This window comes from Astatotilapia calliptera, unplaced genomic scaffold (genome assembly GCF_900246225.1).
Source record: "Astatotilapia calliptera unplaced genomic scaffold, fAstCal1.2 U_scaffold_89, whole genome shotgun sequence".
In the NCBI taxonomy this organism is placed as follows: Eukaryota; Metazoa; Chordata; class Actinopteri; order Cichliformes; family Cichlidae; genus Astatotilapia; species Astatotilapia calliptera.
Window position 1 is genome coordinate 3,554 of NW_020535832.1, and position 24,268 is coordinate 27,821.

Genomic DNA, 24,268 nt, shown 5'->3' on the forward strand with positions numbered 1-24,268 from the left:
GGCCTTTGCCAAACATGATGGCATGCTGAAGAGGTAATCAAACCATTTGATTCAGCTGTGTTGGAGTAGGGATGCATCTAAAAGCTGCAGGATAGTAGCTCTTGAGGACTGGGATTGGGCAGCCCTGGTGTACAGGAACATCTGTGCTGAGTATAACCTGGAAGTCCCGAGGTCAAAATGGGAGATGCCCCCAAGGGTGGTGGAGAATGACCGAGCTAAGATCCTGTGGGACTTCCAGATACAGACGGACAAAATGGTGGTGGCTAACCAACCGACATAGTGTGGTAGACAAACAGAAGAAGACGGCCGTAGTGATCGATGTAGCGGTTCCGAATGACAGCAATATCAGGAAGAAGGAACACGAGAAGCTGGAGAAATACCAAGGGCTCAGAGAAGAGCTCGAGAGGATGTGGAGGGTGAAGGTAACGGTGGTCCCGTGGTAATCGGAGCACTAGGTGCGGTGACTCCCAAGCTAGGCGAGTGGCTCCAGCAGATCCGGGAATAACATCGGAGATCTCTGTCCAGAAGAGTGCAGTCCTGGGAACAGCTAAGATACTGCGCAGGACCTCAAGCTCCAGGCTCTGGTAGAGGACCGAGCTTGAGGATAAAACGTCCGCAGGGGCGTGCTGGGTTTTTTTTTTTTTATACACATATATATATATATACAATATATATATATATATATACACATATATATATAAGGTGTGTTGATTTCTCCCTAAGATGGCAAACTGAAACACTCAGTTGGTGACTTTTGGAGATTTATTTCCCTGGATGATTGAGAATGCATCAAGATGAAACACAAAAGGAAGTTCACAGCTTTTTGCAGCTCCCCCACCCCCTCAATCACACACCCCCACTCCCCTCCCTCCAGAATTCCCAGGTAACAACCTAATTTACATATGAATGACTAGCCAATTTAGCTTCCACTTGGCTGAAGCTAAAGCTTAGCTAAAAGCCTACCAGCCATTTGGCTGCTCTCCGGGTTTTAAAGGTAGAAAGGTAGAAGCCTGGGACTCCTAGTGTTAAAATATGCAATTTTCACGTGCGTGAACCAGAAATGTGGGAGGAAGTAGTGCCAGACGGTATGTTTGCAAGATGGCAGCTGTCGATCTAGCGTTTGAAGAGAGAGTCTCCCTTCTCTATTTACTGTGGAGAGCAGAGCAGCGGCGTAAAGGACATCCTGACCGTACCTGGGTCCATCAGGTCCTCCACGAGTGTGAGCAGTTTGGTGAGTTTCACCACTTGCTCCAGGAGATGCGTCTGGCTGACGGCCACTTTCAGCGGTACCACCGTCTGTCCCTCGCCCAGTTTGAGGAGCTGCTGTCCCGCGTCGGTCCAAGCATCGCCCGCTCAGACATCACAGACGCATGGACGCCGACCTGCAATTAAATTTAAATCTTGAAAATATCTTAACCCATTGTTGCGACTTCTATCCACAAATAAAGCCGCTGCCGGCTGAGTTTGTTTCTGTACTGTGACGCGTCTCCAATAAGCCATACTAAGTCCCACTTGTGTTTCACGTATTTATTTAAAACTTAAACAATAAACGTTTGCTTTCAATCAAAACAAATAGCACATGTATTAACTTACATCATTTGTGAGCATTTGTATTTGTATTGAATCTTTATTTTAAACATGTTTAAATAAAAACAACAGGGGAAAAAAGAGACAAACAAACAAAAGGAAAACAAAGCAACAATATTTATAAGTAACTTACATGTTCAAAAGGACGAGGAAGAAGCATAAGCTTATTTAATCCCACCCCCTTTCCACTATTTAGTAATTAATAGTCAACACTTTTTCTTCACTCAGAAATTCATTACAATTACATTACATAATGCATGTAATTTTTATTTATTTAACCCCAGTAATACGTCAAAAGATATACAATTTACAGACATATATGCATACTTGTGCACCCACAACACACATATATAGACATCACTGTTGTGAAAATAGTGGGTGAACACCCGAGCCACCTCCTCCCTGATGAGAACGCCTGTGTCACGTAAATAACATGCGATCACCTGAGGTGCAGGAAAATCTAAACACCTGTGCCACCACAATAAATAAACAAAACAGAAACATTCACTTTGGCTCTTACACACTTTTTAAAACCCTTTTTGTATTTATCTATTTATTGCAGGACATTAATAACAATGAGAAGCTACTTAATATTAATGAGAAGCTACTATATGTATATGTAAATGGTAAATGGCCTGTATTTATATAGCGCTTTACTAGTCCCTAAGGACCCCAAAGCACTTTACATATCCAGTCATCCACCCATTCACACACTGGTGATGGCAAGCTACATTGTAGCCACAGCCACCCTGGGGCGCACTGACAGAGGCGAGGCTGCCGGACACTGGCGCCACCAGGCCCTCTGACCACCACCAGTAGGCAACGGGTGAAGTATCTTGCCCAAGGACACAACGACCGAGACTGTCCAAGCCGGGGCTCGAACTGGCAACCTTCCGATTACAAGGCGAGCTCCCAACTCTTGAGCCACGATCACCCGCTTTGTATATATATATGTCCTGCAGCTGTGTCAAAGTTTAGCTAAAAACACATTTCAAGGTTCTTTGTTATCAATTGCTGCGCGGCAAGAAAGCCAACACTTACTTCTCTTTGATCAAGAACACTGGATGACGTCACAGTGGCTGTGCCCATCCGTGCTACTATCATCTAGCGATTGCTAGGCAACAGTCATTCGATGTGGGCGGGGCTTGGCAATTATCAAAGGGCAGTGGGCGGGGCCTACAGGACACGACCCTATAAATAGAACTCCAGAACTCCATAAACACCTGCGATTTAGTTCAGAGCGCATTCATGCATCAGAACAGCGAGCAACATTTAAACACATTTAGTTCACAAAGAGCAGACATACCTGCCACAACATCACTTTGCTCCATGTTAGTGGATGCAACAGAGACAACCATGGAGAAGGGAGCTCCGGTGTCCACACAGACAGAGGAGTGTCTTGAGTCAGTGGACGCTGATTCCCATGAGAAAACAGGGGTAACACCAGCAAAGGAAGACATGGTTACAGAAATATCTGTAGACAACTGTGGTGATGATAAGAAAACCGAAACTCCGGAACTGGAGACAGGGGCCAGTGCAAGTCTTCAGCATGTGGACACCGGAGCAGACATACCTGCCACAACATCACTTTGCTCCATGTTAGTGGATGCAACAGAGACAACCATGGAGAAGGGAGCTCCGGTGTCCACACTGACAGAGGAGTGTCTTGAGTCAGTGGACGCTGATTCCCATGAGAAAACAGGGGTAACACCAGCAAAGGAAGACATGGTTACAGAAATATCTGTAGACAACTGTGGTGATGATAAGAAAACCGAAACTCCGGAACTGGAGACAGAGGCCAGTGCAAGTCTTCAGCATGTGGACACACAATCCCAAGCCACAGCAGAACCAAAGAAAAGCTGTATGGAGAAAAAGCCCACAGCTGATACAAAACACTGGGACAAAATAGAAGCTTGTCCCGTGGAAAAGCCTGTGATTCCAGCTGTACATGAGTCAGAAGTTGATTCTTCTTCTGTCATCAGTCTGGCATCTGATGATGTGTCTGCAGAAAAAATGTTTGTTTATGCACTTACTCAGTTGGTAGTTTCACGGGCCTTAAACAAAGTCTCCCCTAAACACAAAGACTCCACAAGGATTCCCAACTGTTATCGTCTGCTTGAGAAAATCTGGCCTGAAATTGAGGGAAAACATTTGGATCTATGTCCAAAGAGGCTGCCCAGTATGGCGAAAGCCATTTTCACCAATCTTTGTAAAGTGCATAAGTGCAAGGAAAAAGATTTGATTTCAAGTCTGAAGGAAGAGCTTGAGGATGATATTACTGTCCCAACATTCACCAGACATCTGCTGGCATTACCCAAAAGAATACTCACTTTATCTAAAAACCGAGACGAGTACAGAGAACTTGTGGAACGCCTTGCCAGAGATCTGGTTATGCACGCAATGAGCAACATAAAGGGGTTGAAGAAATGGCGTCCAGCTGAAGAAGTTATACAGAGGCTTACCGAAAAGATCTGGGCTAAAATTGTGTCCCAAAATCTTGAAATCTCCTTGGAGAACATGGAAGATCTCACTGTGACAGTATACAATGAACTCAGGGAAAAGTGGAGTGGTGCTGACAATGTCCTGGGGTTAATGAATAATGGAAATCCAAGACTTGACAAAATGATTGTCAGAATTTTCAAAAGTAAGGCCCCATTGAGAAGACCAAATATCTTCTCTAGGATGTTTTCATGTGTACGCTAAAGTTTACTTGGCGTTACAAAGAAGATTACTCGCTTTATTTAAAAGCCCAGAAGAGTAACAAGAACTTGTGGAACTGTTCACTAAAGACCACATGAAATTATTACCAACAAATAATAAAAAACAAAAAATTAAAAAAAAGATCTTGATTTTGAGCTTTGTTTTATTTGTCTTCAGATTGTGTATACATTTTCAGTTTAGGCTGAAGCTAAAAACTCTTTTATACTGAACAGTTTTAAACAACATAACTGTATATTTGAAATAAGTCCAATTTTCAATCTGTTTGCATAAATGAGGAATAAAAGTTTCTGATCAATGTTGATTTTTTTACAGTCATTGTTAAGCAAGAACATTTAGATTGTCAGTTGTCAGTGACACAGCTGCCATATAGCCGTTTGTTCTCCTCAGTAAATTAAAAACGTGTGCACCCAATTCTTGCTTTTTAAAGTCATTAAAGATACAATACTGTACAATCATACCATTCAGGTAAAAAAAAACAAAAAACAGTTCAGCTAAATCATTAAAAACCCAAATTCCCATAACACTCATACCCATAAGGAGTGAATCTAAACTTTTCACCACACCTGTATGATTGCACATTTGTCAAGAAATTACTGTTCCTGGTAACCAAATTTGCCCAGCAAAATATAAAGATATGTGGAGGGGCCAAAGACTTTGAACATTACCATACATAAAACAAAACTATGATCTCTTTAAGGTCTGCCAATATCAAACATTAAAATAGTTGACAGCAAAGGGTCCACAATTAAAAAGTTTTTCTAGCAATACAAAGTGCTGTGTCACCCCTAAGGTTCAAACATGTAAAGTCAAACACACACTTGTTTCATAGCACATGAAAATAAAAACTAACTAACTATTAAATCATGATACATCCTAAGTGCAGAGCCAGCACTGGATAGTTCAGGTGTACTATAATCAAGCGGTAATGACAAGAACTGCTAACCAAGAACATACCCACAGAAACAAACAATGCTGTTACCAATATTTTTATCTGTACGATATCAATGGAACAGATAATATGAAATATTAGTCAGATATTGCTTTTTTTCTAGTATGAATATAAAAAGAAATAAATTAAATAATTACTGAAGTGCATGCAGTTAGTTACAGACAATTGCAGCAGTGAAATTCTGGTTTGCATTTCTACTCTTTACATTCACTGGAAACCTCATCTATAACATCTGATTAGAAAATTACCTCATGTTTAACATTTGGCTGGAAAAAATAAGTAAAAGTAATGAAAAATGTGAGGGCTGATTTAAGTATTCTGGTCTCTTCCAGTGCGTATTTCCATATCAAATCTAACTGAGGCACCAGCTATACCACATTTCTCTCTTACTCAATGATGACCTGTTTATTAATGTGATCTGGCTTATGTGAACTCGCACTACGCCTTAAAATCTTGGAGTCTCTCTAACATGTAAGAATTGTTCTCCTACATATTCATGCCCCATCTTAGCTTAAAGATCTCACAGTACTGTATAACCCCAGCAGAGCACTGAAGCTCCTTCCATTCTTTCTCCAGAATATCACGGCTCTTTGAGGATAGCAACCTGTTGCGTGGCAGCTGACTGGAGAGGAGGGAGTCTCCTGGAGGACAGAAAATGAGGGAAGAATTGCAAAGAGAAAGTAAAAACAGACACATGTTAGATTCTGAGTTGTAACCTTGGAAAAAGAAAGCCATGTTACTTTTTCTCTTACTACACTCAGAAAAATAAAGGTTCCAACTGGAACCAAAAGTGGTTCTTTAGACTGATGCCATAGAAGAACCTTTTTTGGTGCCACAAAGAACCTTTCAAACAATGGTTCTTTGAAGAACCATTTCTTTCAGTGGTTCATTGAAGAACCTTTAAAGGTGCCCCAAAGAACCATCAAGAAATGGTTCTTTGGGGCACCTTTAATGGTTTTTCAAAGAACCTTTTTAAAAATGGTTCTTTAAGAACCATTTTTATACAGTAGCCCCTTTCTGTTTTCACACGGAGCATGGGGTACTGTAATCTGTCTGGAAGGTCACATTATGGTTATAGAAAATCTCTCCTTTAAACACATTCATGGATGTCCTTCCATCTTTCCTCCTGAAGATCGTGGCTCTCTCAGGGTAGAAACTTGTAGCTGGCAGCTGACTGGAGAGGAGGGAGACTTTAGGAGAAGAGACACTGAAAGAACAACTGCTGAGAAAGAGCTGTTTAAAACAAATGAATGATACATCTTTTTAAACTGTGTAAATAAATCATGCTCCATCATCTGATGCTATTTTTTCCTTGTAATAACACAGAATTAACAAGATTCTGTACTACACTGATGAAAGCAGAAAAATCCTTCCCAAGTTGTTTACATATAATGACTCTCTACTGAAGATGCTTTGCTGAACTCATAGACTTGTGGAAAGTGGTACAAACTGTTTTCTGTAAAGTGTCAAAAAGTAACCAAGTAAAAGTAAATTTAAAGCATTATTATGTTTTTTTTATTTGTTTCTCATTTGTTTCTGAGTTTCCTTTAATCACGGCATCACGTCTGGCTTTTGAGGATTGGTATTGCACTTTGACAAGCAGGTCCTGTTTGAGTGATTTCTTGAGAACAGTTGTGACAGTAATGAAGAAAGAGAACTCAGCTTCACAAAGAAACACCACAGTTAATTGTTGGGGGAGCAATCCCTTTTTCGCACAGGAATATGTAGGCTTCCTTTTTTTTTTCAATTGTTAATAAACATCTTAATTCAGAAACTACATTTGGTGTTAACTTTTGTGATCTATTTGATCTGAAACATTTAAGTGTGACAAATATTCAAAGTGAGATCATGAGGGACTTTTAAATACAGACAGAAAAACTGGTGATGCCTAACCAAGTGGAAGTAGTAGTGGAGGGCAAGCTGAGGAAGATGGCTATAGTGACAGATGTTGCTATACCGAGTGACAGCAAAATCACAAAAAATGAACACGAGAAGCTGGAGTAATAGCAAGGGCTTAGAGAAGAGCTCAAGAAGACTGTTGCCAAAGTGCTTGCTCATAGGGGGTCATATGATTGTTGGGTTTTTCTCTGTATCTATGAAGCGCCTTGAGACAACTTTTGTTGTGATTTGGCGCTATATAAATAAAATTGAATTGAATTGAATTGGAGGGAAAAGGCACCAGTGTTCCCAGTGGTAATTGGGGCACTCGGTGTAGTGCTCCCCAAACTGGGTGAGTGGCTCGCAGGAGATCCCAGAAACAACTTGCCTGATAGAAGGCAAGTTCCTAATTTTCTGTTAGGATCTCCACTAGTTATTCTCACATATCAGCCAACATAAAAAACAAAAAAAAAAAACCAATAAAAAACAGAAAAAACATTCAAACATCACATTACAGACAATATTCTCATTCTCGCATCTTTCCCGTTTGTTTTTTTGTTTTTTATTTGTTTACTTCTCAGTTGGTTCTTTCATTTTATTCCATTTGGTGAAAATATTGTTCTTTACATCAGAACTTTAACGTTACAGGCAGCTGAACACACCAGCAGGTGGAGCTAAAGGTCTCGTATTTCAGTTCTTACAAATGGTGCAGAAACGGATCCTGTGTGTTTGTGTATGTGTGCGTATATGCATGCCTTCAAATAAATTACAAGAATTAATAATGCTGCCACAGATGTGACTCTGGAAGAGTTCGTGGCATGGGAGTAAATAGAAAAATAGTAAACTTGCATTTATTAAATAGAGATGGTTTTTTTTTTTTACATATTTACTACAACTTCATTTCATTTTCATGAGATGTTTAATATCTACAGCTGTTCAATAGAAAGAAAACTTAGAAGGCATTTAAGCTTCTGTTTCATGTCCATCACTATTTCTCTTTTTCCTCAGGCTCATATGGACTTCGGAAGTTCTGTGAGATTTCTTTTCTGTTTGAGTGAAGCAGGTCTCAGCATGTTCAGACAGAGCTGCTAGGACAGGAATGTTGCTGATACGCATCATGCTGTGGAAACAAATGGTTTGATGATTCTATAACAGGGGTGTCAAACTCAAATACACAGTGGGCCAAAATTCAAAACAAGAACAAAGTCGCGGGCTAACGTTAATATTTATTGAAATATATTTATTCCTCCAGATATAAGAATGAATCTTTTCTTATGGACTCAAACACGTTTGAGTATTCAGTTTTTTCTGAAAAACTGAATATGGAACAAGCAAAGCTTAATGGTTTCTTTATAGATGGACAAACACAGAAGAAAAGAAGCTGTTTCAGAGCTTTTAAAGTGTGCCTGGGAGTGCTGTATCTTCTGATTCTCGCTGGAATCACGACACGCTGTGAGGAATTTTATTCCAACAACGACGGCAGTATTATTTCCACATTAGATATTTTTAAGCAACATTATTTGATGCTGCAAGTCTGCTATTCTTTCCTTCCTCTTCTGACTTCATATTTCCATTTAAAGCAACCGCCCTACAGTGTTTCCCCATGTGTGTTACACTGCTTCTGCAATATGACCACTGCTGAGGTTTTTTCTTTTTCTTTAATTGACAATGTAACCAGAGTAGGCATATCTTCTCCTTATATATCATCATATACATCGTTTTACAGTCATTTTAATGTTGTAAGCCCACTAAAGAATGCTAAGCTAACCATCTTCCTTATTTGACTCCTGAGACCTGTACCATAAAGCATTATTTTCAAGTTTAGTCCTAAGCTTGAGATCTTACAGGGGTTTGAGATCATTATATACTATGCAACTGCTTACTGAGCAATCAGTTCACTGGGAAATAGCGTGACCATGCCTGATCAACATCTACAAGCACTGGTGTGCTGTTAATGGGAGGATCTGTAGGTCTTAGATATAGTCTAAATGTTTGCTCTTTGCTTGCTCTCACAGCATTTAGCCTCAGATTGGAGCTGCAGCTGAAGGAATAAGGCTAGAACTAGCAACATCAAACAACATCAGACTGTTATTTAAATGGAAATGCAATTGTAGTTATAGTCAGTTCATCCTGTGATTCATGAAAATCAAATCTGTGAAACTGATATATCTTCTAACTCACCATTATCATTCATACATCTCTTCTTAATACTACACACACTATACTTTTCCTTTTGAGATACAGATGGTCTGTCTGTGGCAGCTGTTTTTTTCTGCTGTTTAATCTGTCCATATTTTCTAAAGTTATAGTTTAATCCTCTATGTTAAATATTCTAATCTGCTGTTAATAGACCTGTCCATGTTTGTTATTAGTCATATGCTAACCAATGTTCTTAGTCACTTAACAATGAATAACAAAATTAGTTTGGAAAAAAAGTGTGATGCTGATTTTTACAATAAAAATATGGCTGTATTTATAAAGTTGAATATTTAGATGTTTTTTTCGTTTTTGCTTTGTTTTATTTCTAAGCAGATATTTCAGTCACTTTGGAAAAAGAGCAGCTGCAGAACAAATACAACAAACTGAGCAACAATTACAGCCAACTGCAAACCCAACTTTTAGGTAAGAAAGTTGTGCCTCATGTGCAAATATAGCAGTACTCAGAATTGTATTTTATACTTGTTTTATTAACTATTTTCCTCTTAGGTCATGGAAGTGACTGCATATCAGTTGTAATATACTATTACTAAAAGTGTTCACTGAATTCAGGTGTTTCAATCGCTTTTATAGCCACAGGTGTATAAAATCAAACCCCGAGGCATGCAGACTGCTTCTACAAACAGTTTTCAGAGAATGGGTCACTTTCAGAAGCTCAGTGAATTCCATCGTGGTACCATGTTCAACAAGTCCATTTGAAATTTCCTTGCTACCTAATATTCCAGTCAGCTGTTAGTGGGATTATAACAAAGTGTAAGTGATTAGGAATGACAAATTCAGCCTTGAAGAGGTAGACCACATAAAATCACAGAGCAGGGACACTAGAGGCACATAGTGGTCACCAACTTTCTGGAGAGTTAATCAATACAGACTTTCAAACTTCATGCTTCCTTTGGATTAGCTCAAGAACAGAGCTTTATGGAATGGTTTTCTATTGCCGAGAACCTGGATCCAAGCATTACATTACTAAGCACAATGCCAAAGATATTTTAGACAATTTTATGCTACCAACTTTGTTGGAACAGCTTAGGGATATCCATTCTTGTTAAAAGATGGCAGCACCCAAAGTACATAGAGCAAATTCTCTAAAAACATGGATGAGCAATTTTTGTGTGGAAGAATTTGACTGGCCTGCACAGAGTCCCGACCTCAACCTAAAAGAACGCCGTTGGGGTTATTAAGAGTGGACACTGTGAGCCAAAAAAACAACAAACAAACCTCAAACTCTTGTAGCTGCAAAGGGTGGGCCAAAATCATACTAGACCCTGTAGATTAAGAATGGGATATCATTCAAGTCCATATCCATATGAAGGAAGACAATTGACTACTTTTGGCAGTATAGTGTATTTAAAAAAGTTGTAGTATGACGTGTTGCAGTTGAAAACCCAAACAGATGGGGAGCAACTGTCAATTTGTTTTGTTTTAGACAAAATGCCCTTCCCGACACAACCCCAAAAGGATTTGTGTCTCTTCTGAGAACTGAACAGGGGATCTTTTGCTTATTAGGTGAAGATGTAAACCACTATACTATGGAGCACTTTAGTACTTCGGTTATTTTTTCCCCCCTTCTTCACAGTTTTTTCTTAGTCTTCCTTAAACAACAAGCAGTCTGAGGAGTGTCCAGAAAATTATGTGGGCTTTGTAAATAATTGCACAACTTTCTGTTGAAAACCTGTGATTAGGTGAAATGGTATCCATCCAACATTTGATGGACACGCTCTCATTTCTAGAAATCTTTTAACACACACACCCCTCCGCCCCCCAAAAAATATGACTGTACAGCGTTGGGACAAGGAAGCCAGACTGCAGTCTTATATGTGTCTCTGAAGCTTACAACAGCCCTGTTCAAGTATTGACCAAAACATTCATACATATGGTGCTTTTAATGCAAAAGTACTGCACGGTGATTTTCTTTTCACATTACTGAATTATTCACAGGAGCTGTGTTACTTGCATGTTGTGTTTTTTGTGCAATCACTTCATATTTTTGTAATATAGTGTACTCTTTCTGTGTAAAATCAACCACTCAGCTGCCAGCACACTAATCATGCCATGGCTATGCTGTGTGGCAGGCAGCATGTAGGACCAAATTGCAGGTCTAAAACACAGGAAGTTAACAGAAAATGGTAGCGTTTTTGCTGGACATAATAATACATCTATACAGGAAACAAAATCAAAAACAAGGAATTCGAAATAAGAAACTTAACCAAAAAGAAAAACAAAACAAGAAACAAAACAAGATACTCAATTCAGAGATGGTCTTTCCCTTTGCATCTAAATGGCCTCCTTGACTCCGCGCTCAAACCAGTGTTCCTCCCTGTCGATGATGTGTACATCCTCATCATTGAAAGAGTGTCCACTGGCCTGTAGGTGTAAATAGACTGCAGAGTCCTGACCCTAGTTTCAGGAGACATGACACCTGCCGGCATCCAAATCTGCTTACGTGCATCTTTTGCCCGTTTCTCCTCTACTTTTCTCTTCTTTTCTAAACTGAGAACCTGATGGCTTTGACCTTTTCTTGTCCATCTTCCATCAGTAATTTTGCACTCCAGTATCAACACTCAACCCCACAACATAAACTAACAGACTAATAGACCTACACCTTGTATATTAATTTTTTTTTCTAGGATTTTACACAACCGAGGAGAAACAATGAATATATAATGGGCTTGGATTAACAACATTATGAATGAAATGTGCACTATTTAGAAACAGCATGCCCCCTCTCCTTTCGACAGGTTGTGTTGTAAGACTTCAGCACAGCAGCAAGCAGGCACACCAAGGGCCCTCGCGCTCACTTTTCTCGTATATGTGTGTGAAAGAATTTAGAAAACACATCGGTCCAAAATTATTATAAGTCTATATCATAATGTCTTCAGTTTTTGTGTTTGTTGTAGGCTGTCAACGTTAACGCATTATTACCGTCATCATGATTAACCCGACTAAATATTTCTTAACACAATCAACCCATTTGGAGCACAGAATGGACAAACAACAAATGCGTTGACAGACTTTTCAGGGATTTTAAGTACTTCTGCACTCCAGATGGATTAATTGCATTAAAATTTTTAATTGCGTTAATCGTGATGACAGCGTTAACGTTGACGGCCCTTTTGGTTTGTTTTTATTTTGTTTTTGTAAAGGCACGTTTACTCCTCGCAAATAGGCAATTGAAAACAGATCGGTGCCCATGCAATCCCCAAAATGCACTGGCATGATGTCGGGGCACTTCTTTATTTGGACTCAGCCATGATGCTGCCCCCACCACGATGCTGCCCTGGGCAACCGCCCATGTCGCCAATATCAAAAGCCACTCCTGGAGACAAGGGTGATAATAATAAAAGAACATAATTCCAGAGTCTGAAGCATATATGCTGGGTTTCAGACACAGTACTGTGACAAATCAGTGTGACTGATCAATGTTGCCAGTGCCAACCCTGAGGTCACTAGATTCAAATTTCACATTGCACACCTTAATATCATTTTAACATTTGATTTCATTATTAACACCATGTGTTTTTTTCATATTGTAAAACATGCTGCAAAACAAACTGAGGTAGACTAACTGTGTTATTTAAAGAAACACTCTGGCATTTTTAAACAGGCTAGTTGTCTGTACTGTGATGGATTTAACTTAAAGAACACTGTGTGACTGGTGCACAGTGGCAGTGGTTTCATGGTCAGAGTCAGGTTACATCGAGTGTAGCAGAGAGTCCATGTGAATTTCAGGTGATGATGCTGAGATCAACTGACTAAATTCCACCTTCATACCAACTTTATACTAAATATAAAAGAGCATAAACAGTGTACTGTCATTGTAGAGGATGGAAATCAGCCAGGAACACTCATGAAACATCTGCTGACATCTGATTAAATTTAGTTGTGTACATCCATAAAGAGCAGACTGTACACTAAGAAAATCTACTAGAGCTCTCAATAGAAATTATTATGAGTTATGATTCTTTTCCCCACACTGAACCATTACAACCAGTTTTAGGGATCCTCAAACTTGTGAATCCACTTTAATCCCTGATTGTACAAATTTTCCTGTTTAGAGGAAATCGTTTTAATTTTCTTTCTTTTTCTTCTGATTCAAGCTGAGTATAATTAGAATTTTAAAAAGTTAGACTGAAGTTTGTATTCTTATCTATTGATATTACTTTATCATTATGTTAATATAACACAAGGTTCAGTTAGCTTTGCACAAAAATAGAAATGTCCTCTAAAGAGCTACTTTTTACTTTCTCAGTTTGAACACATTTCAAAGACTGTACTTTTTTACTTTTACTTGAGTAAAGAAGTTGAATCAGTAATTCAACTTTTACTGGAGTATTTGTTAAAAGTAGTGTATTTCTACTTAAGTACAGAGTGTCTGTGCTTTTGTCAACTCTTACTAAGCTTAGGACCTGAGGATGGAATAGCTGAGGAACAACAATTTGATAAATATGTATTAATAGACCTCTCTGCATTGAATCATATCTGTTATTAACCTCTGTCTCTCTTATCCTGTCTTCCTTCTCTCACCCCAACCGGTCGCAGCAGATGGCCGCCCCTCCCTGAGCCTGGTTCTGCCGGAGGTTTCTTCCTGTTAAAAGGGAGTTTTTCCTTCCCACTGTTGCCAAAGTGCTTGCTCATAGGGGGTCATATGATTGTTGGGTTTTTCTCTGTATCTATGAAGCGCCTTGAGGCGACTTTTGTTGTGATTTGGCGCTATATAAATAAAATTGAATTGAATTGAATTGAATCGAATAAATAGACTCATGTGTGCAACCAGAGTTTGAAGTCCAACAGTATGTCAGAACCCCAGCCTCAAAACGTTGGCAAAATGTGTTTTTTTCCAGACCAAAGGAATGACGAGCTTTCATAATTTATCTGAGCTTCTATGACCTTCTCTTTGTCTACAGAGAGTGCTATGGCTTTTTTGTCCTCATAGAAGCTCTATTGAGACAAGTGCACTTTTACAGTCTGGTGTTTTTTTTTCACTTAATGATGTCATTAAGATTCACCAAGTCTTCCTGTTCACAAGCCTGCACATGTCACAACACACACAAGCAATAGAAGGATAAAAACGTGAATTCTGTTTTTGTATCATGTGTCTGACTTTAAGTGAAGTGTCCTGTCGATTGGGCCAAATTTTGAATGAGCTGTTACTTTAAATCCACTGAGAGGAAAATTTGGTCTGACAGCAAGGCAGACTGTCAGTCCAGAGGAGCCAATCTGGTGATCATAAACAACAAAGAGGAACAGGTGGGTGTGTTTGTTTGATGCAACTGCCAGAAGTTCTGTGTTTTGACCATCTGCCCATCTACTGTCTATTGATCTATCTATTCTATAAAGGACAAGAGAAGTGAACTGAAATGTTTCAGAGAAGTGAACTGAAATGTTTCATCTCATTTAGTTTTTCTTTCAGACAAATTCACAACATGATATTACAACAACAGAAGTACTGAATTATGACTGGCCGAAATATTTATGTCTGTTTTCAATTAGGAATTTATTGAACTGAATATGAGAGGAGACTCCTGGATTGGTCTGACAGCCGGTTACAAAAGTAAAACTGGGGAACATGAATGGGAATGGGTGGATGGATCCCCGCTGACAGAGGCGTGAGACATTTTCCTTTAAATTAAAACCAAAACCAAAAAGTTATTATTTAATACCACCATGTGTTGGAAGACAGCATGGCAATACATTACATCAGCAAACAAATATATGACCCACATTTAAAACCGATGTCTGTAAACAGCTGTGAAAATATTTTCAAAGAGCAGAGAGTCAGCTCTGCCTTCGTTTTATTCTAAGATTTAAGAGTATGAAGATTTAATATTCATAAAAAACTTGAAAACTGTTAATGTACATGATGATACTCAGAGAAAAGTCTAAAGCAGGTCAATTGCGACAGAAATCTGGAAAATGCTTATAGAGAGTCATAGTTATATAAATGTGACAATTGACATGATTTTAGTCTAGTTTAATATAATATTTTTTTTTATCCAACAGGTTTTTGGCGCCAGGCCAGCAGGATCCTGTTCATGGTTTTTCTGCAGTATGCTGTGAAATTAAGGGAAAATGGACACGATCACAATCTTCTGTATCCAAGACCTGGATCTGTGAGAAATGATTTTTGACTGATGACACAAGGAAAATTAAAATTTCTGAATAATCCAAGTAGTTCTCCAACTTCAATTAGACATCATTAGTGTTAAATTTCATAAAGGTTTGTCATCTGTTACTCATGTTTTTGTTCTACTGTGAACAACTTCCTGTCTTCACCACAATGGATCATTTTAATGTTCATATTTTTGACTTGGTATTTTAATATTTTATTGTTTGCTTAGGTTATTGATCATTGGTTTTGGACAGAAGTTTTTTTCTAAGGATGCAGGAAAGATTATCGCTGATGTATTTTAAGAATTCAAAACATTAAAAACAGTTACAACTGTTTTGAATTCTTAAAATCTGTTTTTCATTACATTTTAATGAGAAACAGATTATATGCACATAATAAAATATTTACAGAATATGCAACAGCGAAAAATTAAATAGAAAATATAAATATAAACTGTAAAATCAATTGTTTATTTTCTTAATGGAACAATGACAAACACACATCACACACACATATATATGACTGATTTCCTCGTAATAATAATATTATCTCTGCTCGTCTAAGTAGCTTGGAAAGAAAAGCCTCTGGACTTCTTTGAGTTGCTCGAAGACGTTTCACCTCTCATCCGAGAAGCTTCTTCAGTTCTAAGGTCAAATGGTGGAGAGTCCCTTTGTCCCTCTTTGGGGGGATACTCCCACTGGGTTTAAATCTGGGACCATTTGACCTTGTGAAACGTCTTCGAGCAACTTAAAGAAGTCCAGACGCTTTTCTTTCCAAGCTCCTTAGACTACAATGACATGGATGACTGAGAACCTTCACAGACATTATCTCTGCTCAACTAGGGATCATTGGGTACAAGTACTATATGTGAGGCTAGAATACTCTTGTCTACAAATTAGATGTCTATGAGAAAATTGTCCTTCCCTCCCTTTAGACATGTTGTCCATAAAAACCTTTCAGAAATGTATGGTGAGATGACAGTTTTAACTCTTACTGAACATTATGATCTTTTTTCTTTAACTATGGTCCCATTAGAATGAAAAAGGTCCATAAAGAAAGATATGTGTCGAAGCACATTTGCCCTGTTTCCGTCTGTCTGATTAATTTCAAAAGCCTAATAATGATGGTTATTAATCGCTGTCTCTTCCACATTGTGTCTTTTGTCCTGTCTTACTCCTCTCACCCCGAACTGGTCATAACAGTTTGTCCTTTGCCAAAGTGCTTGCTCAAAGAGGATCATATGATTATTTTTTTGTTTTCTCTGTATTATTGTAGGGTCTTTGCCTTAAAATATAAAATGCCTTGAGATGGCTGTTGTTTTTTATTGGCACTAAATAAATAAATTTCAACTGATTTGAAAAAAACAAATGTACTGAATTTGATTCGACTGGCCTAATATGCACCGCTTTGACCACGAAGAGGATTTCAACACACAAAATTAATTGTATGTGACTGTAGCTCCTGACACTAAAGAGTCACTCTAGGAGCTCACAGTAGCTGAAATACAGAGGGGCAGAATTCAGGAATGTCTGGCTGCCTTTCAAGCATGAATGAATTCACTGAGTCCTTTTAATCTCACAGGCTGGAGGAGAACACCATCAAAACATTTTAAAGATTTCATTTAATTGAGAAAGTTTTCTGCAAAAAAAGTAAGTTATATAAATGTACCGCTGTACTTTGTTGTTTTTATGATAACATCTGTTGTCAACATATCTGTGACATACTTGAAGAGAATATTCAACTGAGAAATGACATTGACTTAAGGACTTTGAGCTGCTCTCCAGCAAGTTGTATTCTGAACCCAATGGAGTGGATGCAGAACTCAATAACAGATGAGCCACAGAATTCAGAATGGAAATTAACAGGTCATCAGAGTCAGCATCAATTGTTTTATGAACATTTTCAGTCTTAATTTTCTTGTATTCCTTTCTGATTTCTTCAAAAGTTAAAATATTCAGTTTGATGGAACATTACCAGCAAGCCCTTAAGTTATCTAAAGACCTTAATTAAATATTGCTATTACTTTTTCCAAATATGTACTTAAGAATAATTGAAAATGATTATTTGATAAGTGACTGTAAATATGTGGCAAATATGTGCATTAATGTTAATATTTGTACAGAGAAATTAAAAAAAACATTCAGCTGTTAAATATTCTTTTTATCATCAAAAAAGTCAACCTGATGAAAAAACAAAAACAGCAGGTTTGATGAGTGTGCATATATCAGCAGATCCTGTCAGGTTTCGTAAATCGGACTCACGCGCAGACCACTAGTGTCTTCAAAAGGTGCATTTATTTACAGTGTTTCCTACAGTGGAATTCATATATACACATAATAGTGTCAAAGGAAAAAGGGGCCGGGGTTCCAGGGTCCAGGAGTGAAAGAGGCAGGAGTCCAGGAAGGGAAAGTTTCCATTCAGTCCTAGCACATCTCCTCTCCTTTATCTCTCTTGCTCCCGTTCAGTCGCCAGGCACAGGGGAAGAACAAGTCCAGAGGCAATCTATGCACAGGCAGAAAAAAAAAACCCATTAGTCTCCTGGTTCAGACATGCTCATAAACTGACTTTACAAAATACAGGACGACTGACGCTGATGACTCAACGATCCAGCGACGAGTAGAGCAGACTCGCCCTCTTAAGAAGGGTTCCAATCTTTCATGATCAGCGACAGATGTGCTGATCACCTCCAGGTGCGTAGGCCAGGGGCAGGAGCCCATACTGAGCTCCGCCCCGGCAGGAGAAAGAGAGAATGGAAGAGGGCGAGAGAGAAAGGGAGAGCAGAGGTGAGAGAGAAAGGTAAACAAAAACAAAACACCTGACGGCTGTCAGCTGACGAGGAGCGGAGAGCATGACAGTACCCCCCCCTCAACGGGAGCCCCCCGGCGACCCACCAGGCTTGTCCGGATGCAGGCGGTGAAACTCCCGGAGCATGGGCACATCCAGAACGGCCGCCCGAGGGACCCAGCAGCGCTCCTCCACGCCATAACCCTCCCAGTCAACCAGATACTGACAGCCACGCCCACGGCGCCGAGAGTCCATGATGCGAGTGATGGAGTAGGCCGGCAAGCCATCCACGAGCCGGGCGGGAGGAGGGGGCCTGGAAGGAGGGCACAGAGGACTAGACCGGACAGGTTTGAGTTGTGAAACATGGAAAACATCATGGATTCTCATATTGCGAGGGAGTTTTAACTTCACAGAGACAGGATTGACCAAGGCGGAGATTTCAAAAGGGCCAATGAAGGTGGGTGTAAGTTTCTTAGATTCAGTCCTGACCGGAACAAAGCGGGTAGAAAGCCATACCTTCTGGCCGACAGAGTATTCGGGTGCTGGAGTCCGGTGCCGGTCTGCGATGCGTTTATTGTTCTCCTTCGTGCGCAGTAGGGCCGCTTGAGTTGCCCGCCAAACTCTGCGACACCTGCGCAGATGAGCCTGGACGGAGGGTACAAAGTGCTCACCTTCCACAGCAGGAAAAAGAGGAGGCTGATATCCCAAGGAAGCTTCGAATGGAGACCGGCCGGTGGCAGAGGCAGTCAAGCTGTTATGGGCGTACTCGATCCACGGCAACTCCTCACTCCAGATGGTTTGATTGGTGGAGGCGACGCAGCGCAGGGCGGTCTCCAGTTCTTGGTTGGCCCGCTCGGATTGGCCGTTGCTCTGAGGATGATAACCCGAGGATAGACTGACCTTTGCGCCCAGGGAGTTGCAGAACTCTTTCCAGACCCGAGAAGTAAATTGAGGCCCTCTGTCGGACACTATGTCTTCCGGGATCCCATGCAGGCGGAAGACGTGAGTGGCGAGTAGGCGTGCAGTCTCTAGAGCTGTGGGAAGCTTAGGCAGAGCAATGAAATGAGCCACTTTAGAGAAACGATCGATTATGGTGAGAATGACAGTGTTACCTGCTGATGGAGGTAACCCGGTGATGAAGTCCAGTGCTATGTGAGACCATGGCCTGGAAGGAGTGGATAACGGATGGAGCTGATCCGCCGGGGGTTGGTTCGATGGTTTGTTTCGGGCACAGACCGTACAAGCAGTGACGTATTCCCGAGTATCTTGGGTGAGTGAGGGCCACCAGAAGTACCGCTGGAGAAACTTGACGGTGCGATGTATCCCTGGGTGGCATGAGAACCGGGCCGTGTGAGCCCATTGCAGAACCTGGGATCTGACAGAGCGCGGAACATAGAGTCGGTGGACGGGCCCCCCTCCCGGATCCGGTTCGGCTATCTGAGCCGCCCGGATGGCCGCCTCGATCTCCCAGGTGATGACCCCAATAGTACAGGTTGCCGGCAGAATGGAATCCGGATCCGCCTTTTCGTCAGCAGCGGAAAACTGACGGGAGAGAGCGTCCGGCTTGACATTTCGGGAACCGGGTCTGTAGGTGATTGAGAAGTGAAAACGGGTGAAAAACAGGGCCCATCTGGCCTGTCGAGTGTTGAGACGTTTCGCCGTTTGAAGGTAGGCCAGGTTTTTGTGATCGGTCCAGACCACGAAGGGTTGAGTGGTGCCCTCCAGCCAATGCCGCCATTCTTCCAGGGCGAGCTTAATCGCCAAGAGCTCCCGATCGCCCACGTCGTAGTTACGTTCTGCAGGGGTGAGACGACGGGAAAAATAGGCACAAGGGTGCATCTTACCTTCCCTCTGTTGGGAAAGGACGGCCCCCACCCCTGAGTCGGATGCGTCGACCTCTACCACGAACTGAAGAGTGGTATCAGGTTGGACCAGGATGGGCGCTGAAGCAAACCGTTTCTTGAGCTCCTGAAAGGCTGATTGGACAGCGTCACTCCACTGAAAAGCAAGCTTGGGAGAGGTTAACTGAGTTAATGGTAAGGCAATCCTGCTAAAGTCCCGTATGAATCTCCTGTAGAAGTTAGCGAAGCCAAGGAAGCGTTGCAACTGGCGACGGTTGTTTGGTTCTGGCCAGTTCACAACAGCCTTGACTTTCACAGGGTCGGGTCGAAGATCTCCCCGCTCGATTATGTACCCTAGGAAGGCAACCGAGGGCACATGAAACTCACATTTCTCGCTTTTGACGAACAGCCGGTTCTCCAGAAGGCGTTGCAGCACCAGCCGGACCTGGGTCTCGTGTTCCGCCTGGGAGGAAGAGAAGATCAGAATGTCGTCTAGATAGACAAACACAAATCGGTTAATAAAGTCCCTTAGAACATCATTGACCAGAGCCTGGAATACTGCAGGTGCGTTAGTGAGGCCGAACGGCATGACCAGATACTCAAAATGTCCAAGGTGGGTATTAAACACCGTCTTCCATTCATCGCCATCCCGAATCCGGACCAGGTGGTAAGCGTTTCTCAAGTCCAGCTTGCTGAAAATGACGGCGCCCTGGAGAAGTTCGAAAGCGGAGGTGAGCAGAGGCAGTGGATATTTATTCTTGACCGTAATGTTATTGAGTCCCCGAAAGTCAATACAGGGTCTGAGGGTCTTATCCTTCTTTTCCACAAAGAAGAAACCTGCTGCGACGGGTGAGGAAGAGGCCCGGATAATGCCGGCAGCGAGAGATTCAGTTATATATTTCTCCATAGCCTCCCGTTCCGGCAACGAGAGGCTATAGAGGCGGCTGGTTGGTAAGGGAGCTCCCGGCAGCAGGTCTATGGCGCAGTCATAGGGCCGATGGGGTGGCAGCGACTGGGCTCGGTCCTTCCGAAACACCTCAGCGAGATCGTGGTAAACAGACGGCACATCTGCTAAGTCGGAAGACCGCGGTGGCTCTGGGCCGGTGACAGATTTGTTAGGAGGTACGGCAGCCTTAAGGCAAGTCATATGACACTCCTCTCCCCAGCCCGTAATGCCTCCTTTCTGCCAATTAATCGTGGGGTTGTGTTGCTGGAGCCAGGGATGACCGAGAACTAACGGCGTCTGAGTGGAGTGAAAAACAAAAAAACTAATCTCCTCCGAATGATTGCCAGACAGTGTGAGGGTGAGCGGTTCAGTGATGTGTGTGATGTCGGGGAGGCGCTGCCCTGATAAAGCCGTGACGCGTAAGGCGTGGGGTAGTGAGTCCACAGTCACACAGAGTCGTTTAGCTAGTTCAGAGTCAATGAAATTTTGTTCTGCTCCAGAATCAATAAGCACAGAAAGTGAATGACACTCGGAATGGACCAGAAGCTTAGCCGGCAGGGCTAAACGTGGAGGAGATTTATCCTGATTCAAACCGCCCACCAGTACTCCTACCATCACTGGCGGGCGCGGCCTTTTGCTCGCGACGGACAGGAGGCAATCATGTGTCCCTTATTACCACAATACAGACACTCACCGGCCGTGATGCGTCGCTGACGTTCTGCAGCAGTTAGGTGAGAGCTGCCGATTTGCATGGGCTGTACCTCTCCGTCGGCGCCCCCTGATGTCCGGGAGGACCGGTAATCGGCCGAAGCCTCCGCCCATCGCGGCCCTGCGGCCTCCTGGGAACTGGAGTTCCGTGCTTGCCGACGAGCTCGTAGCTGCTCATCCACCTTAATACATAACGACATCAATTCGTCAAAAGCAGTGGGTAGGTCCCGCATAATCAATTCATCTTTCAGATCTTCCCGGATGTTATTTAACAATGTGCTCCTGAGCGCATCCGGTCCCCAGCCGGTTTCTTCTGCCAAAATCCAAAAGTCGATTGAATAATCTGCCATACTCCGCTTACCTTGCTTAAAGTTAAGGAGGCGGAGCGCCGCAGCCTCGACTCCAGAGCCCTGATTAAACACAGTCTTAAAGTTAATCACAAACCTCTCAAAAGAGATCTCCGGGTTGGAGTTTAACACGACCTGGGCCCATTTCAAAGCCCGGTCACGAAGCATCTGTACCAAGAACGCAATCTTTGCCCCGTCATTGTTATGAAAACGCCGCTGTTCGCGGAAAATCAATGAACACTGGGCCAGAAAGCCAGAGCACTTCTCTGTCTCCCCTGAAAAGGGCTCAGGCGAAGGCAGAGGACCGTCAGAGGATGGGGTGGCTGCCGATGAGGGACCGGCCGTAGCCGCCGCGAGTGTCTCCTGCTGGGCAGGGCGAGCCGGCTGGGAGGTCCCTGGCTGTACTCCCCCTGGCGTAGTCAAACCGGAAACAGCTTGAGTTAGTGCAGCGATCTCACCTCGCAGCTGATGTAACATTTGTTCGTGGCGAGTCAGCGCCGCTTCTTGGGCAGCCAGTGCCTGACCGATGGTATTCTGATCTGCTGAGTCCATGTTGTGGCTGGATCGTTCTGTCAGGTTTCGTAAATCGGACTCACGCGCAGACCACTAGTGTCTTCAAAAGGTGCATTTATTTACAGTGTTTCCTACAGTGGAATTCATATATACACATAATAGTGTCAAAGGAAAAAGGGGCCGGGGTTCCAGGGTCCAGGAGTGAAAGAGGCAGGAGTCCAGGAAGGGAAAGTTTCCATTCAGTCCTAGCACATCTCTTCTCCTTTATCTCTCTTGCTCCCATTCAGTCGCCAGGCACAGGGGAAGAACAAGTCCAGAGGCAATCTATGCACAGGCAGAAAAAAAACCCCATTAGTCTCCTGGTTCAGACATGCTCATAAACTGACTTTACAAAATACAGGACGACTGACGCTGATGACTCAACGATCCAGCGACGAGTAGAGCAGGGTTCCAATCTTTCATGATCAGCGACAGATGTGCTGATCACCTCCAGGTGCGTAGGCCAGGGGCAGGAGCCCATACTGAGCTCCGCCCCGGCAGGAGAAAGAGAGAATGGAAGAGGGCGAGAGAGAAAGGGAGAGCAGAGGTGAGAGAGAAAGGTAAACAAAAACAAAACACCTGACGGCTGTCAGCTGACGAGGAGCGGAGACCATGACAGATCCTTTAGCTCAAATAGCATTAAAGACACGATTTTAAAAATAAAATAAAAACATTTCAGTCTTTTTTCATAAAGGTGAACACAATTCAAAAAATGTGTATTTATGCCTTCTTTAGCTTAATTTTCTTAATACGAGCTAAAGTTTAGAATATGAAATATACAAATATTTTCTTCAATTTTCCTTATTTATAATGTAATTCACCCAGCTCTTACTTGCAAAGTGCTTCACAGAGCAAAAAATTACAACAAATCAATGACACAAAACCATAACAAATGAAAAAAAAAGTCTTATAAAAGATATATGAAACACTAATGATGGAGACACTCTGACCTCAGTAAGACTGTTCCAGAGTTTGGCAGCTTTAGTCATCTCTGTTTACAAGCTGAAAATTCTAAATAATGAGAAGACCTCTAATCCCAAAAGGACCTGACTGTGACTGTGTTATGTGACTGTGACTTTTATTTTGACACAATCAAACAAAGTTTGTAACTCGTGGCACTTTCCAATGCACACTGCTCTGGCTCCGGTGCTCTTCTCCAGCAGCAGATTCCTCTCTCTGGCCTGGCTGCTACTGAAATAGGGAAGGCATGATTAGAAGATGCTCGCTGGCTGTGACAAACAAGTGTCCCTGACACCACACCCTGAACCTGCCACTCCACTCCTCCACTCTGGCCGAGCCACCAACCACACCCCGCAACAAGCTATTTTCACAGAATGCTTTAAAAATACATCTTAAAATCAATGTGTAGTGCTGCGTTTGTTTCTGTGGTCTATGGATTCAGTCTCGAGAATTCAAATATGTTTCCAGAAAGGTCCAGAACACAATGTTAGTCCCACTGCCTCTGTTCGGTAGTGTCGCGCCAAGCGGACTTTAACGTGTGTTTGAACGAGTTTAAGTACTTGAGAAACATCAAAAATATCATTTATGTATACATTGAAAAGTTTTGGTCCCAACACTGACCCTTGGGGAACACCACATGTAATACCAAGTTTCTCTGAATGGTAATGC

At 41.9% G+C, this 24,268-nt stretch overlaps 1 protein-coding gene and 1 long non-coding RNA gene across 4 annotated transcripts; both read left to right on the top strand.

Annotated features, from left to right (window-relative positions):
- The first annotated feature begins 2,743 nt into the window (after positions 1–2,743).
- On the top strand, positions 2,744–4,419 carry LOC113018459 (uncharacterized). The gene is made up of 2 exons (XM_026161519.1): positions 2,744–2,889; positions 3,157–4,419. The coding sequence occupies exons 1-2, from the start codon at positions 2,836–2,838 to the stop codon at positions 4,288–4,290; spliced, it is 1,188 nt and encodes a 395-aa protein (XP_026017304.1). The 5' UTR covers positions 2,744–2,835; the 3' UTR covers positions 4,291–4,419.
- A 1,419-nt stretch (positions 4,420–5,838) lies between these two features.
- LOC113018456 (uncharacterized) lies at positions 5,839–15,520 on the top strand. 3 transcript variants are annotated; one of them, XR_003271800.1, is made up of 3 exons: positions 5,839–5,937; positions 9,665–9,757; positions 15,353–15,520. It is a non-coding gene; the product is annotated as an uncharacterized LOC113018456 (long non-coding RNA). The 3 variants fall into 3 exon arrangements; XR_003271799.1 differs by having other exon boundaries at positions 9,668–9,757; positions 14,843–15,520; XR_003271798.1 differs by having other exon boundaries at positions 9,668–9,757.
- Positions 15,521–24,268: the final 8,748 nt, after the last annotated feature.

Bases quoted from the DNA above. Each gene is read 5' to 3' on its own strand.
- LOC113018459 (XM_026161519.1), top strand. From the start codon at position 2,836: ATGCATCAGAACAGCGAGCAACATTTAAACACATTTAGTTCACAAAGA. The intron at 2,890-3,156 runs ATACCTGCCACA...ACCGGAGCAGAC, and splicing joins TTAGTTCACAAAGAGCAGAC to ATACCTGCCACAACATCACT.